Source organism: Capra hircus, chromosome 24 (assembly GCF_001704415.2).
Source record: "Capra hircus breed San Clemente chromosome 24, ASM170441v1, whole genome shotgun sequence".
Taxonomy (NCBI): domain Eukaryota; kingdom Metazoa; phylum Chordata; class Mammalia; order Artiodactyla; family Bovidae; genus Capra; species Capra hircus.
This window is the reverse complement of record NC_030831.1, coordinates 56,133,540-56,151,081: the sequence shown is the minus strand read 5'-3', so window position 1 is coordinate 56,151,081 and position 17,542 is coordinate 56,133,540. Positions and strand designations below refer to the sequence as shown.

The 17,542-nt window shown below is 37.0% G+C and overlaps 1 protein-coding gene across 3 annotated transcripts in view; it reads left to right on the top strand.

Annotated features, from left to right (window-relative positions):
* Positions 1-12,473, top strand: part of TXNL1 (thioredoxin like 1) — a 34,341-nt gene extending 21,868 nt beyond the window's left edge. Inside the window, exons 5-9 of one of the 3 annotated variants that reach the window (XM_018039606.1) lie at positions 598-667; positions 2,541-2,713; positions 5,026-5,130; positions 9,729-9,771; positions 11,173-11,408. In XM_018039606.1, the coding sequence (XP_017895095.1) occupies positions 598-667; positions 2,541-2,713; positions 5,026-5,130; positions 9,729-9,767 (387 nt within the window). In that variant the 3' untranslated portion in view covers positions 9,768-9,771; positions 11,173-11,408. Of the gene's footprint in view, positions 1-597; positions 668-2,540; positions 2,714-5,025; positions 5,131-8,823; positions 9,706-9,728; positions 9,772-11,172 lie in introns of those variants that run through there. The other 2 variants (XM_018039607.1, XM_018039608.1) reach the window with 2 other exon arrangements.

The following is a 17,542-nucleotide window of genomic DNA, read 5'->3' as shown; positions in this document are numbered from 1 at the left end:
GCAGTTTTGTATTTCAGTTCCCTTGGGTGGCTTTCTAGATTCAGTGAGTCAGATTCATTTAGGATGGAAGTTTGGAGGTTACTAATAGAGCTGTGAGTCCTGCTCTCCTGAGTTTTGAATCAAGTAGAGTCCACTTGAGACGTAGTCTCTCCACTTAACCTGTGTGCATGTGTCTACGTTGCCAAGTGACATGGGTAGATGCCTCCACAGATAAACTGTTTCAGAAAAAGAAGCTTAATGTGTTAAAATACATAGTTTAAGTTTTAATTTGGGGTTTTTGTTTAATTTTGGGGGGGGGGAGGGGAGTGGATTGTTGCCAGTTTTTAGTTTGAGGCCTTAGGTTCTTAACATATAATTTTAATTAATTCTGTTAAGTTTTTTTGTTATTCCTTTATAAAAATAATAGATTATTGTATTTCTCAAATGTCAAACTAATCAAGTTACTTTCAGCTTACTGATATTCTGTATTACATTAGTTTTGTTAGGTGAATTAAATTTTTTCTGCTTCTTAATTATTTTAATTCTCCTTAGCTGTTGTGTTACTTATTTAAGATGTTTAACAGCCCTTTAAAAATGAGACAATTATTTTTTTCACAGCTTCTTATTACTGTGGCATTCAATCAGCCTGTTAAGCTTTATTCAATGAAATTTCAAGGGCCAGATAATGGTGAGTAATGGGCAGCTTTTCTATAAAGTAATTTTCTGCTCTATAGACCTGCTGGCATATATTTAAAACTTCTCTTTGTTTTAAATTGTTGTATAGTTGATGTACGGCAGTATGTTAAGTTTCAGGTGTAAATGACAACAGAGTGATTTACAGTTTTTAAGGATTATACTCCATTTACAGTTATTCTAAAATACTGGCTGTATTCCCTGTGTGTATCCTGGTAGCTTACTTATTTTACTCATAGTTGTTTGTACCTCTTTAATTCCTTACCCCTATCTTGCTTGTCCCCTTCCCCTCTTCCCTGCTAGTAAATAGTTTGTTTTCTTTATTTCTGAGTCTCTTTTTTCTTAGATTCATTAGTTTTATTTTTTAGATTCCACATAGTAAGTGATAGCATGCAGTATTTATCTTTTTCTGTCTGACTTGTTCCCTTTGGCATAATATCCTCCAAGTCCACCCAAGTTGCTGCAAATGGCAAAATTGCATTCCTTTTTATGGTTGAGTAGTATTTCATTGCATATATGTATATACTCCATCTTCTTTATCCATTCTATTACTGGTTCCTTAGGTTAAAACTTGTTATTAAATGGAGGTAGAGAGCTCTTGTTTTGGGAAAGAGTGGAATTGTCCTTGGAACAAAGCAGTGACATATAATGTAAGATTATTGGGCCAAAAGTAATTAAAAAAAAATTTTTTTACTGTTTTCACCTGAAAACAAGGGAGCCCTTTCTTCCAACTAAGAGTTCTAGGTTTGAGGTAGCTGTTTTTCAGGGTGGGAACTGGGGGAGACTTATTTCACATTCTTCCTATTACAGGCGATAAAACTAACAGGCGAATAACTGACATAGATCCTCCTATGTGTGCACTAATTATAGTTGCATTTTCTTTATACAGATTATGATGCTGTAAACATGATTGTGCAAATTTAGCATTTCTCATTTTGTTCAATAAAGAGTTGTCCTTACTCACCCCACCCCCTTTTTTCTGTTTCTTTTTTTTTTTTTTGCTGCTGGGAGTGGACATGGGATGGGGCCTGAGGTGGGGAGAGGGGGCTAGGATTTGTTGTTGCTTTCTTAGTTGATTGGGAGAAACAGTGCCCTGTTGATCAGATAGCATTCCCTTAAGTCATTTACTATTCTAAGTTTCCATGGGTTAATGATTTTTTCACTAATAAAATTTTAATTTATTTGAAAATACAAAGTATTTGTAAAAGCAAATGCCATAGAAATGAGTATGTAAGCAATGTGGCTATGCTAAGCTTCCTCAGTCAGTCACAGAATACTGGTCTGAAGCTAGAGAGACTAAGACATTCTACAGAGTGGTTTTAGCACTGAGCACAGCATGATCCCTAAGATGAAATTTGGCAATTTGTGTAGTCAATTTCCTCTGGCTAAATATTGTCACTGATAATGCTTTTCTCCTAAATAACAAAAGGTGCCAGCGGATGGCAACTGCAAGACTGAGCTCAGTGTTTCTTTTGTGAAACTTCTCGTCATCCTGCACGTGCTGTCAGACTGCACTGCTGCCTTGCCAGTACCTCCTCCCTGGGAGCTGTACATTCCTCATTGCCTGTCTCTTACAGTTGAGGGCAGGAACTCTGTGTCTATGTATGCGTGTGCATGTGTGTGTATGTGTGTTTTAATCTAGTATTCCTAGTATGTAGTGTAGTTTTAGCAGGCCAAGAATATACCACTAAATGTCTATTGAGAGAGGAGGAGTATGGCTGTGAAAATACTCAGACGTTCTTAAAATTTCTAAAGATAGAGGTAGGTATGTGCATATGTGGGCACGTCTGTTTGTATAGAGTGAACGTAATGATAAAGAGGACAAAGTATTATATGTTTGATGTTAGCATTTAATTTTATTTCTGTAGGTCAGGGTCCTAAATATGTAAAAATTTTTATCAATCTACCGCGATCTATGGATTTTGAAGAGGCAGAAAGAAGTGAGCCAACTCAAGCTCTGGAGCTAACAGAGGATGATATTAAAGAAGATGGTATTGTCCCTCTTCGTTATGTTAAGTTTCAGAACGTTAACAGTGTAACTGTAAGTAGTGTTTCATTCAGATGGATGCAACGGGTTGTGGGTGACAGTTCATGCCGTCTTCAGTGTCCTAGCTGATTCAAGTTATCCTTAAAAATAGTTAATTGTCCATTTGGTTTGAAATGCATAAAAATGTCTAATGAGCTAATTAAATTTTATTCTTCTTAATTCATCTGTGTGCCCTAAAAAGGAAGGTGGATTTTTTTTTTTGTAGGTTTGTCAGATACATACATATATGGCATGTATATGCCAACTTTTGTTGAAAGTTTATTCTAGAACATTTATTCTTAAACCAGATACTCATTCTTCCTTTGTACCTGGTAATGAGTGAGGATACGTTTCTAAAATCCAGCTTACTTTTGAATCATGTAGCGGCCATGATATCAAGCATACTTTTGTGTTATCTTAATATACGTTATGAAATGAGCAGCTTTTCAGCTGTTGCTAATTGCTTTTTTGAATTCTAGTATTAAACCCAGCACATGCTTCTAAACCACCTGTCAACCAGAGCTCCTTCCATCAGAGCGGGGGTTTAGGAGAGTTAGTAGAACGCTGAGCAAAAGGAGCTGGGAGCAGCCCATAGTCACTGAATTGCAGACTTGCCAAAGGAGCGTAATTTCTTTGTGTTAGTAGATTCCGGTTTTTGCAAATTAGAAGAACGCTATAGCTGTGTTCATTTTGGGACGTTTTCAGTGGAATTTCACAGAATATACTTAGTGGTAAGGTAAAGGATTATATTGAGTTTTGAGTAGGCGTATTTTACCCAGATGAAATTAAAGAAAATGGTTATATCAAACTGGAACACTGGTTATGAAATATTTTCTTGACTTTATTCATTTGTAACACTTTTATTTGTAACATATTTACAAATATTTTGTTACATATTTATAACATATTTGTAGCATTCAATTAATAACACCTGTTGCTTTATGTAGTGATGGGAGGAAGGCATTTGTTTATTGGGAAAAGCCCTTTAAACCCAGAGATCCTAACGTAATCTCTTCTGTCTTTGAGAATCATTGAACATAATTACTTTGTGATAGGTTCACAGTTTTTACTGTGTCCTATTAAATCATAGTTTTAAACTCATCATTTTAGTCAGTAACTTAAGTTCAGACACAGAAAGCACACCTGTCACTTTTTTTGATGATTAAGTTGAAATCGAAATGACAGTTTTGATCAGAAAGTCTAATCAAAATAAGTATATGAATTTTTAAAAGCAGTAAATATAAACTGTTGTGCTTAGATTTAAAAAGCATTGCAAATAAATAGAGAACTACTTTAATAGTCCACTTATCATAGACTTGAAGTTTTTAATTGGTAAGCTCAATTCAAGATGAACCTGTGGTTGCCTAAAAAAAACAACAAAACTGATTTTCATCTGAAAATGGGAAAAGAATGTTGCCCAAATCAAGAGAGGTGATATTCTTAAGGAGACAGCATCTAGAGTATTATTTTTAAAAATGGAGCCAATTTAAATAATCCAGTGTATTGAAAAAGAACCTATGAGTAAAGCGTCTGTCTCCTAACGTGCTGAGGGAAATTTTTAAATAGAAAGTATAAAAGAAGCAAGCTTAATAAAACATGCAAGGCACAGTATGGGCTTCCCAGGTAGCTCAGTGGGTAAAGAATCTGCCTGCAATGCAGGAAGCACAGGTTTGATCCCTGGGTTGGAAAGATCTCCTGGAGAAAGACGTGGCAGCCCACTCCTGTATTCTTGCCGGGAGACTCCCATGGACAGAGGAGCCTGGTGGACTACAGTCCTACGGGGTTGCAGAGAGTTGGACATGATTGAAGCTACTGAACACATACAGAGACGAGCTTAAAAAAACGTGCGAAGCGCAGGCTAGTTTTAGGAACTGATTTCCAGCGCACTCTTTTTTTCTTTTAACATTTTAAGGAATAGAATGAATGATGGATTATCAGAAAGAATATAACTGCCAAGATTTTCCTCAGTAAAAATTATAATTTTAGTAAAATTTCAGTAACATTCTGTCCATTGTAATCTTGAGTTTCATACTCTTTCAGTATTCCCTGTAAATAATTTAATTTTGACCCTTCAACATTATCACGCCAAATCATGCAGAGCTTACATATGTAAATATCCTGCCACAGTCCCCCTGGACAAGGTAAGAACAGCCGAGCAGACAGTAGAATTAACGATGCTATAAGAATCCTAGTGTAAATGTAATTTGGATTAATCCTTATAAAGAACGGAAGGTGTTTTTATTAATAACCTAAGAAAATCGATTAAATGAGCATGTTTATTGAAAAAGAAGTGTAATCATTAATGGTGAAATTCTTTGTGTGTATAGATATTTGTTCAGTCCAATCAAGGTGAAGAAGAAACAACAAGAATTTCATATTTTACTTTTATTGGGACTCCAGTCCAGGCAACAAATATGAATGACTTCAAACGAGTAAGTTTGTTTAAATGATATCTAGGAGAAATAAAAATAGCAATCTTAAATAATTTTAAAATTCATCATATTATATCATGAAATCTTAGAAGGATAAACAGAACAGTAGGGTCTTCTAATCACATTCTTAGATTTCTTACTAAGAGAGATCGCTGATGTCTCATTGACACAGTGTCTATTAATGAATGGCATCCAAATAAGAAGGTATAAATTATTGTTTTGTTGTAGAAGGTAGTTAGGGATAGTGAAAAATTGGAGTACATTAAGTCATTATTTGTGACCTTTTTAAGAACTTTGCTTCCTTATATTAAGATTTTGATTATCATTGTTTCTGATGAAAACATTTAAAATGACAATGATTTTAATCAAGAAGAATGGGTTCCTTTGCTTCACTGAGATGCTTTCAAACCATGTCTTTGTGCTGAAGAACACATTTCAGCAGATAACTCTTCAGTGAACAGGCATATGTGTTCAGTGGCTTTTTGGGTTTGGTTTTTGTTTTTGAGCACATACTCCTTTGCATACGAATTTATGTTACCATGAGGCCTTTAGAAATGAGAGCATTGTACTTCTAACTGGTAACGATTCCTGAAGATGACTCTTAAAATACACAACCACGGAGCATGGATTGCCATGAGGAACTTTATCAGTACAGAACCCAGTTGCTGTACTCAGATCAGATGTGCAGCAGCACGTGAGATGTAGGTATTGTAGTATTTCCGATGGCTGCATCTGGCAGGTGGTCTAGAACTTGGGGTGATTATTAAGAGAGGAAGTGTTTCCCCAGGGCTGCCAGTGTGTGGAGGAAGAGGCACCCGGTTTACCAGTTTAGACCCCTGTTTGGGGAATTAAGCCGTGAAACACCCAGAAAACTCATTCTTTTTGATGAAGTTTAATTTTAATTCAGTTGCAGGAAAATAAATTTCATAACAGTGGATGAACTTAAGAAGCTGGACACTGACAATAGATACTTTAACGTTATTTTCCAACTGCTGTCTTCCTGTCTCACAGCATAGTTAACTTTTGGGAGCTGTAGGAACAATTTTGTTCTTAGATCTGTCATATGGGATGTTTCACATACGCATAATGACAGGTCAGAAGAAGCAGAGATTAAACATCTACGTTTTTATGATACGAAATGTGCTGCACTGGGAAACTGTGTGAGCAATGAAGACGTTCTGGCTGCCTGCTCTGCTCCTTCCTTGTTAGAGTCAGATGCCTTTGGATTTGGCTTTAACTGTGCCTTGCGTAGTTTGCTTCTAGCGCAGTTCTTTCCTAAGATCTGTTTATCTACATCCCGTTATTTCCTCTGGTTTCCTGCTTCTCACCTCAGCTTGTGCTCCTTGATTTCCATGTTTCCTCCAGGAAACCCCTGCTCTTACTTACCTTCTTACCAGCCTGCCATCCAGTTACAGTTTTTCTGGTGTGCATTAATAATTGCCCATCTCAGGATGCGTCTACCTCTTTGTTTTTAACATCCCCTCTCCTATCCCTAGCTCTTCCCTGGTGGCTCAGTGGTAAAGAATCCACCTGCCAATGCAAGAGATGCGGGTTCAATCCCTAGTTCAGGAAGATCCTCTGGAGAAAGAAATAGCAACCCACTCTAGTATTCTTGCCTGGGAAACCCCATGGACAGAGGAGCCTGGTGGCTACAGTCCATGAGGTCACGAGAGTCTGACACGACGTAGCAACTGAACAACAGTTCACATCTCTTCCAGCCTATTCTCTCTTTTTTGACTACCAAACTGCCTTCTTTGACTGTCTTTAGGATAGTAGGGGCATTTTTCTTTTCTTCTTTGAGAGTATTTGTATTTGTTCTACAATACCATATGTTTACCTAGGTACTTTTTTTACCTTATTAAAAATGACTGTAGAACAGTAGTTCTCAAAACTTCATGGTCCCAGGACACCTTTACACTGTTAAAGATTGTTGTGGGCCAGTATTTATCTAATACTTACCATCTTAGAAGTTAAAACTGTGAAATTTAAACAGTATTTATTTATTTACAAATAATAAAATTATTGTTAGCACAAGTGATTTTTTAAATTAAAATACTTATTTTCCAAAACAAAAACCAATTTTTTGCGAAGAACATTGTTTTACATTTTGACAAACTATTGTATACAGTCTAGCTTAGTAGAATCCTCTCATTCTCCTAGTTGCTTCTGCATCCAATCAGTTTTGCTGTCATAAGTCATGTAGCCTCTGGAAAACTTCATTGTATATTGTGAGACAATGAGAGTTAAAGAGGCAGATAACAATTTATTTAGCATTATTATGAAAGCACTTTTGACCTTGAAGACTCCCTGAATGGATTTCAAGGTCACCCAGCTTGGATTACACTGAGAACTGCTGCAAAAATTATGTAACAGTGTAATGGACTTCCTTCTTGTTCTGGACTTTTTAATCCTTTGCTTTTATAATGTCTGATAAATTTTAATTGTTTGAATGATTTTCTTATGTATATTAATGTTACATTTTCTTCCAGTAGTTTTTGAATGAGATTGCGCTGCTTGTGTCCTTCATTGTCCTGTAGTGTTCTTTCTCAAAAGTAAGCTAATATTTTAGTAGTTTTCATATTGTGCTAAGCCAGCAAATTTAGTGTAGGAAAGCTGCAGTTAAAAAGCTAGCTTATGTTTAACTGAAATTAGCCTTATTGAGAGTCATCAGTGAGTTTGGATTCTAGTGAAGGAAATAATAGATCTGTGCTCTGATCCTTGTAGTCCCTGTGGTACTGTGTTAACGTGTAGTCGTAATCTCTGATAGTAACAAGTTTATATTGCTAAAGGGTAATGCCCTAACATTTGGAATGCCAATCAATATGAACCAAAGCTTAGTTCAAGGCAACAGTGGGCACTCTAGGTAGAATGGAAACCAGGAGCCCTGGGCATGGAACTGAGATGGTGCAAGTCCTTCATTCAAGGACAAGTCAAGTGTGGCACTTTCTCTTATACAGTCAGTTGGACTTTTAAAGGCATTGGACACAGTAGTTAGAATTTTAAATTTCTATATAGATTTGGCATGTGTTTTATCAGCACAGAGAGGAGAGTTCCAGCACCTCTTTGTGTAGTGAAGAGAATTGTATAAAATGATTTTAATGAATGGTAGAATTATGTAGCATTTTCAGTTTCTGTTTTATGTTGCATGAGTTGTTCCTGGTTAATTTTAGGTCTCAGAATGTCATTGATGTTCTCCTTAGGTTATTAAGATGACAGAAGCTAAGGTAATGCTGTTGAATTTTGGTTGTGGATACAAGTCTTAGACCACCTCTCATACTCTTACAGTTTTAGAAGGTCATACTTGTCAGATTTGGGAGACTAGAACGTACCTTTTATTTTTCTGTTTTTGGCTCATAGGAGGCATTGTGCCCAGATTATAATACATAGTTAGGCTATCTGTTGTAGTAAATGTATTCTTTATGTTGCAGCATGAAGAAAGCTTGCCATTTTAATTGGAAGTAGATGTTTTCTTTGCAAAAATATGCTCTTCACATGGTTTGCTTTATTTTAATGCAAAAGTAATATAAGTATTCAAAACTGAGCAAAAGTGAAGGGGCTTCTGCTTCTTAGGGAATGAGGTGCATGTGAAAAGCAAAGCAGATTTTCTATCATGGTAATACAAATAGACTTTTCTTAACTGGCCATTCACCGTATCAGCTATTTTTGTAACATTTTTGTCTGTTTATTTTTCAGCTTTTTTAATCCAACTCAAATGAACTAAAAACAGAAGATTTTTAAAAATGAAGTAATATAAAGATTGACCTTATCTCACTCCACTCCCCTCCTTGCTTCTCTGCTCATCTAGCACCTGTCTGCTCTCACCCTTCTCACGTTCTCGCCATTGCTGGGGCAAGATTTCTACAGCTTCTGTCATCTGGATCAACCCCCTTGTTACCTAGATTGCCTCAACCATCTCTGTCTTCAAGTCTCATTCTAGTCAATGTTTCTCAGTTGGCCTTTTATTTCGTTTCAGTTTTTGTTCTGATCTTGCGACTAGGTGCTTTAGTTTCATTACCATACCAGGTTGCTCGCCCAACTTTTTGTTTGTTTTTTACTTTCTCCTATCTCATTTAATTTTGTACTACATTTTGAGAAATAATATTGCAGTGAAACTTACATTGTCATAAATATTTTTAGATTTAAATAGTTGGATAATGTTTTAATCTGATCTAAAGTTTATATTTTTTAGAAACAATAGAATCATTTTGGAAATAAAATATGAGCAGTTTCACCAAGTTCTTTTATATTAGAGCTAGTGTAATAAACTGATTAGGCTAAAATTGATGGGTTTTCTCACTGGAACTGTAGCCCTAGAGTCTTTTTGCTGATTAATTATGGGCCTGTCCTCTGCTTTGCCAACGCAAGTGAGTTCAAAGCCAGTTGAAAGACTTACGGACTAAAAGTTAGGCTAAGTTAAAATATTAACATAGACAATCAATGGACTCTTTATTGAATAAATATTTTTGATACTTAATTTTGATGTACCAAAACTTTTGTTTGTCGGAGGTATAATATAAAGACTTAAAAGTGAATAAAAGAGCTTTACTGTTGGGGTGAGAAACTCCTTATTGGAATGCTGAATTTCTTCTTTTTTCCAGAGAATACACATTGGCAAGTTGAGAGTTATCAGCCTGTGAAACAGTATGCAGATTCGTGTCTTCTACTGTATCACATCTGCTAAAATGTTAATTTTTAGTATTAATTGTTTTTGTTTTCTTTTGCTTAATCTAATAGCTCTGTGTTTGTGTGTTCCCAAGTGATATAATGATCAACAGTGCTTTCAGTGTTTATCTGCTTAAATTCATTTGTGGTACAAATAGCGCCACCTCCCCTTCTTTTTAGGAAGACTCCCCTCTCCCCCGGCTCTTAAAACCTGAACTTCTTACTCTCGTCTACATACTCTTTTATGAGACTGTCTTCTGTATCTTTTTTGGCTTTTTGGACTTTGTAACACGTGGTTTCCTTGGGTTAAAGAGGCGTTATTTTAAAGCAATAAAAGTATTTTTCCTCAAGATGGGGAAAACAGCATTTCTTGTAAAATGTGGTTAGGAATTCAGTAGAAAGGGTTTTTATCATCTTTTCCCATGAATCTGGGATTCCCAGAATCCCAAGTTCTGTTTTAGATCTGATTTGTACTGAAGATCTTTGAGTTTTGCTTGATTCAGACACTGCCTTTTGGACCAGAGTCAATTTAAAATATGAAAATTGTATTTACAAATGTACATAGAAATTTTGTTATATGTAAATATATGTTCAGTGGCTTGCAAGTAGATTTCCTTAGAGGCATTTCTGCCATGAGAATACATTATTATGAACTTAAGGTTTAAAGTAAATTGTTTGATTAGAATGTAGTTTTAGAACCTTCCCATAGAGGCTTTGTTTTCTGGAACTACTGTTAGAAATCAGATCTATTCATCACAGTTTCATGCTGCCACATTTATAGCAACCTAGGTCATTTTTTAAACCTTCCCATAGAAAACTTTTCTAACCATTGACTGAAGCTAGATTTATTCTGTATATTTTAGTAACCAGGATTTTTTTTAAATAGAAACTAGGCAAAATTAGTAATTTTTAATCTGTTTTCATTGCATGTCTACATATTGATAGAAAAGTCTAGAAACCTGTCATCTTGGGCATGAAAACATAAGTTTAGCATACTCTTTTAATTCTACATTATTTTGTGATCGACATTTGATATCTAATTGCCTAAAAATAGTATGCCAAATATGTTTCACTCATGTAGCATCATCTTTTTATTAACTTCTCTAAACTGTCAACCTTGTTTTGAAAAGTTGCATTACTTTTTCTTAAAACAGTGTGAAATACCAAAAATAGCCTGCATGTATTTTAGTTTTAATTTCTGGAGGCTGGGAGGGGAGGGAGGGTCACAGTTTGCTTCAACAATGAAGATACACTGCATGCCAAAGAAATGCAAATACAAAATACAGGTTTTAAAAATGATAACAATAGTAGTATTTTGAAAACGACTCATATTTCTAAAACAATAAGAGGTATATATAAAGTTGTTTTTGTTCTTCCTAGGTAGTTGGCAAAAAAGGAGAAAGCCACTAAAGGTACAAAAGACACTGGAAGACCATATTGCAATCAGATCTACAGCTCCTGGATAATTGCTTGATTCTCGCCAGAGACTTTCAATATTTCATTCATTTCCATTACCAATAAATCATTGCTCTTGTTCAGATGGTATCACTAGTGTTTCTATTGTAACCTTAATACATGCTATTGTAAATAAAAGTAACTACTTTTGCCAAGCTTAATTTTTGTTGTTCTAAATAAGTATTTTCTCTTTCCATTTATGTGAAAATTGGACACCTTCTGATTTTAGCAGAGACTTCAGTGTCTGCTCGTGTATTGATCAAAAGCCCGTTTCCCTCTTCAGAGGAGCAGAACTGCTTTAGGAACTGAGGAGTGTATGTGCACTCATGTGCTCACCGCATGTGATTCTGACAAGTGGACTTGGAAAGGCCAGCTGTGTTCAGACTCATAGGTTGGTTAAACAGCAGTTGGGCATCTGGGCTATAGAAGACACCCAAATTATGAACTACCAGAAATAAATAAGTTTAATGAGACTTAACTGTTCCCACCTAAGACTGTCAGTGGGACCACAGATTTGATACCCTTTGGATAAACTTAAAACTTGATTCATCTTTATCAACATGTTGAAAGGTATGTTGAAAATATATGTTGAAATCCAACAGTAGGAAAAAATAAAGTACTGTGAATTCATGAAGCAGCAGGAATTGATATCTTTTCATGAAGTACTTATTATTTTAACTACCAAATGATGAAGTGTAAATATACAGAGAACTTGGTTTAAGGTTGAAAATGAATTGGCCACGTGTATGTTTAAAAGGTCTTTCACAAAAGGCTGGCAAGACCATCTGTTCCATATGACTTAAAAATCTTAAACTAACCTAGAAAGGATTAATTTTTTAAATTTTTCTATTTTTAAAACTAAAATTTGATTTTTAAATTTGAGTATTTAAAAAATTCAGTTTGAAAAGAGTATATAAGACAATTTTGATTCAGTTAATAGTAAACTTGAGGGCCTGTTTGTCTAGAACTATGACCAAGATACTGATTTGCCTTTGAGACACCAATGTATTTATATATGTTTTCTGAAAAAAAAAAAAAATGTTCAAGTGTTTGTGGTAATCACTTTCTGAAACCCTAGTGTCACTAAGTAATGTTGTGCTTTGTATGGAAGCACATGAGCTGGTCTGTGGGGATGTCTGCATAGCTTATGTACTTCCTGATTATATTGCCTTGGATCAAATGGAAACAGGCAAGAAGTAAACTAAATAAAAGTTTATGAAACACTCCTTAATAGAGACCATCTCAGATTAATCATGTCTGGAATTAAGGGCAAGATTAACATCAGAAGTTTTGTTTTACATTTTGTACATTTAACAAAACCTCTTCGGGTAATTGTTCAAAGTGCCTCACCTTAAGTATTGCTGACCTCATTTTATTTATACTTATCAATTTGAAAGTCCAGTGAAAATAACTTCATATTTGTAAAGGATTGGACATCAGATTTGTATTGTTTGCGTGAATTTTCTATAACTCGGTTGATTGCATAATACAAACTTCATAATTATTCAAATTGTAAGCAGTGAGAAGTGAATGTTTACAGGTAACATGTTTCACTACAGGAAGTTTTACAAATAAACATGCTTAGTTGACATAATTTAAATTACCATTCTGAAATGCTGATGTTTCTCCTATAGCTGTGTGTGTATACACACATACATACATACATTTGTATATGTAACGCTGAATTTTTCAAATGATTAGGAAGAGCATTTAAAAGATGTAACCCTAGTTATTGTAACTGAAACCATCCATAGATAGTATTTTCTAGGAAACAGACAATAGGTTTATTGTTTGTCAGACACCAAAAAACAAAACCACAAACAACTCACAAAACTGTTCTCTTGATTTTACTTATATTTTACATCAGGATGCATTATCTGGTGTGAAACAATAATGAAATAGCCTATCTATAATAGAAACAAATATTTCAGAACAGAGTCTTTGTCACCCTGAGGCTGGGGGCAGGAATAGCAGACAAGCTATCATACTCTTGGGCCTGTGGCAGACATTTATGGTACATTTTGACCAAATTTTCCCCTAGGCTTGCACTGTGTTCTAGAAACTGCTTAGTCTGTGAGTTGAAAACTGTCAGCTATCTTTGTCTCAAGGCTGGAGGCCGTATACTACATACTAAAGGAAAACAGGAATACTGTGTTCACTTAGCTCTAACACCTCATTTTTAGAAGTGAAAGTGTATTTTAGAAAGTTTGCCAAACGCACATTGTATTTTGTAATATTCATGTAGTATGTTAGGTAAGGGATTTTAACGTACAAATATTCCTTCACTAAAGCCTATTGCCTATGGCAGAATATTGATCTCATCTCAAGCATCTTTTCACTTCAGATTTTTAGATCGATTTTTTAAATGTATTTTTAAAATTTTTATTGGCATATAGTTGATCTATAATATGTTTTAGGTGTATAGCAAAGGGTATCAGTTATGCATATATCCATCCTTCTTATTTTTTAGATTTCTTTTTAATGTGGATCATTTTTTCAGTCTTGATTGAATTTTTTACAGTATTGCTTCCTTTTTACGTTGTGTTTTTGCCCGAGAGGCATGTGGGGTCCTAGCTCCCTGCCAGAGATCAGGGATTGAACCCGCACCCGCTGCACTGGAGGGCCAAGTCTTCAACACTAGACTGCCCGAGAAGGTCCACTTTTTTAAGATTCTTTTCACATAGGCCCCTACAGAGTATTGAGTTACCTGTGCTGTATAATAGGTCATTAGTTATCTGTGTACAGTAGTGTCAAGCTCAATCTCCCCGTTTACCCCTTTCCCCTTTACCCCCTGGTAAACGTTAACTTTGTTTTCTGCATTGTTTTATTTTTAGATAAGTACTTAAAAAATATGCCCTACCTTGGTAAGATTAAGTGGGCAGAGTGATTTTACAGGCTAATAAGATACTTTTAAACTCTGGTCCATGCCACATTAAGAACTGGAGAAGGTGGAACTAGGCCCATAAGATCGCTGTAGAATTTGTATATTCTAAAATTATACACAGCTTGGAATAATATTAAAATCCTGATTATTACCCTAAACCTGCCAGAGTATTTCTCTGAGGAAGTTTATTTATGAATTTTATAAATTGAACAGGCCAGATTTATTTGTGAAACATGATTTACTGCTTCTACTGGGATGTGCATTTGAGATACACATTGTGCTACTCAGGAGCGGGGTCCTTGAAGTTTGACTCTGCTCCGCCTGCTTGTAAGCTGTGTCATTTTGAACAAGTAGTTCAGGAGCTTTAGGTTCCTCTTGAGTAAAAATGAGTCAAGACATAACTTTTTAGGCTTGTTGTGAAGATGAAATATGTGTTACTTCGATCTGGAACAAGGATAAGGCATCTTTCCTGCCCTGCCCCTCCATCCCGCTGCCACAGCTTTGGGGCGCTGGTTTTTGCTAAGCAGGGTCCTTACTGTCTCCTTGCCTCTGATCTGGCGTCCACCACGTGTCCTCCACATGGCTGCTCGTTTGCTTGTGGATTTCTTCCCGTGGGCCCTCCCTCCCCAGCCTTCCCTATCCCCCGACCCCCACCCTTTTCCCCTCGCGTGGTGCACCTTACTAGCAGTTACCAGCATGTGCTCTGATAACTACTGCGTTCCTCTGACCTGACTTGTTCACCTGTCCAGTTCCTGCTTATCTACAAGGCTCAGTACAAGAAAAGGAAAGAAGTTAGCACTAGGGACTGTGTATGCCCCCTCTGCTGCTGCAGCACCCTGTGGTCACTTCTTCCTGGACCAGAGCAGGAAGTAGCTAATTAGTAGTAGTCTTATTTACCAGGCTTATGAGCAGTCGTGCAAGGACTTGTTCCTAGTGCCAAACTAAGTTACTTTGATCTCTGTCATCAGTAAACATACTGAACAAATTCTCAGGTTCCAAGGGGAGATGCTTGAGGTACATCTGAGAGAATGTAGGAATTTGCGCTTTAACAAGGTAAGAGAATTTAGCAGAAGTAAGGAACTGTGGTCCTGGACAAAGTCCCTTGGACAGCAAGAAGATCAAACCAGTCAATCTTAAGGGAAATCAAGCCTGAATACTCCTTGGAAGGACTGATGGTGAAGCTGAAGCTCCAGTATTTGGTCACCTGATGCGAAGAGCTGACTGGTTGGAAAACTCCCTGATGATGGGAAACATTGAGGGCAGACGAGGGCATCGCCAATGCAATGGGCATGAACTTGGGCAAATTTGAGGAGATGGTGAGGGACAGGGAGGCCTGTGCAGTCCATGGGTCTCAAAGAGTCAGACACGACTGGGTGGCTGAACAACAAGGAATAAGCACATGCTGTGTGCATAAAAGGACTGAGAATAAGAATTCTTAGATGAGGGAGGAGATGAAGCTAGAAGAGCAAGAAGAAACCATTGCCTTGTGAAAGGGATCAGGCTGTCTGTGGGAGGAGGGAAGAAGCAGAGAGGAGAGTCCGCAGTGACTTGAACACGTGGTAGGAATACTGGTTCTTAGGAAAAGCAGCAAGTTGGCAAGGAAAGAAATAGAGCTTGGGGTACAACATGGCCTTGAGCAATGAGGTATCTGAGATGCCTTTTTTTTTTTTTTTTTGATTTAATGTGGAAATGTCTGTTAGGTACATAGGGTGTGTAATCGAACCCAGGTGACTCAAAAGCCAATAAAGAGGCCAGGAGGGTGGAATGGAAATTTGTTTTGGATGCCAGCAACCAGGGGTGGTAGGGGGAATGCCTGTCCAAAGGCCAGCTCCCCTGCCACTGACAGTGGGCACGAGATTTTATAGGCTGAAGGTGGGGCTACCAGCAGAAATGGTAGTCAGCTCTGACAGTCATGCTGAAGTCAGTCACTGGTGATCTGACTGGCATCATCTGGATTAAGGACAGGTAAGTGGGAGACCCGGGTTTGATCCGTGGGTCGGGAAGATCCCCTGGAGAAGAAAATGGCAATCTACTCCGGTACTATTGCCTGGAAAATCCCATGGACAGAGGAGCCTGGTAGGCTACAGTCCATGGGGTCGCAAAGAGTGGACACAGCTGAGCGACTTCACTCACTCACTCTTCAGTTCCAGCAACACTTTGTCTCCGTTTCTTGAGGCCAGCTCTCAAACTGTGGCAGCTTATATCATGCCTACATCCTGGTCATCGTGGCATTAATTTCTCCATTTGGTGGGAATTTCAGTATCTGTAAGACAGCTCCCAGGACATGGCTCAGAACAGTGTGTATAGCCCTTGAAGGAACTAAACATCTTTGACCACGCTTACGGACTAAACTTTTATTATTGGTCTCCATCGACTGTTTTCCTTTTTTTCTGCATTTTTCTCACTTCTCTGATTAAACTTGCTCTTTGGTTAAAGTTTTTCCACAGACCAAAAGGTCAACTGAGGATGTGGGGCAAAGACCGTAGGATCCCACTCCTTTTCAGCAGGAATGTGGTCTTAGATCTTAGGGCTAGAGTTAGGGAACTGGGACTCATTTAGACACTGAAGTTGGAATAGGTGTATGAACGGGAGTGTCTAGAGAGAATAGAAAGGGGGAGAAGGAAACTATGCTCAAATTCTAGGAAATACTAAAAAATACTATAGAATTATGGAAAGAGGAGTCTAAAAGCAGATTTAAGCAGGATGGAAAAACAAGAGGAGTTAAAATGGTTTTAAATTCAAGAGGGGTAGTCATTATTAACAGTAGAAATAGTGAAATTGGTGGGGATATCCAATTGTCAATCCAGTAAGTTGTGGTAACAACCTTTGTAGTGCTTAATTATTAGAACCATTAATTATATTAATAATCTTTTGGTTGAAGTTAGCATTAGCAGACAGCTGGATTCTGAAACGCTTCCGGCAAAGGAATCATGAGCTTTCTTGGTCTACCACTGAACACAGTTTTACATGACAATTAGTAAGGCGTGGAGATTGATGGCAACATTCCATAAGAGGGATATAAAGCACAGCTTTGAAGATGCCATTGAAGGCTTTAGTCTTTCCCTGTAATCAGGTGCTTTTTCTCCTGCATTTTGATTGTAATTATAAATTCTGTCCCATCTGTCATTCTAGCACATTCTTTCATGACTGCTTTTATTCTCTTGAAAGTTTTTAATTTCACAAAGATGATTCCTCTGTCAGAGTCTCGGATGGGTCATTCCTTAGTGATAAGATTTCTGATGTTGTAGGGTAGTATTGAATGTGCAAATGGTCAAAACCTGCTTTTCTGCATTTACCAGTCATTGATGCAGACAGAGCTCCTTCACTGGGTTCCTATGATTTCCTGTGACCAAGCGCTTTAGAATAGTGGGGCAGTTTTACTTCCCTGACCACACAATTCCCTCAAAGGAG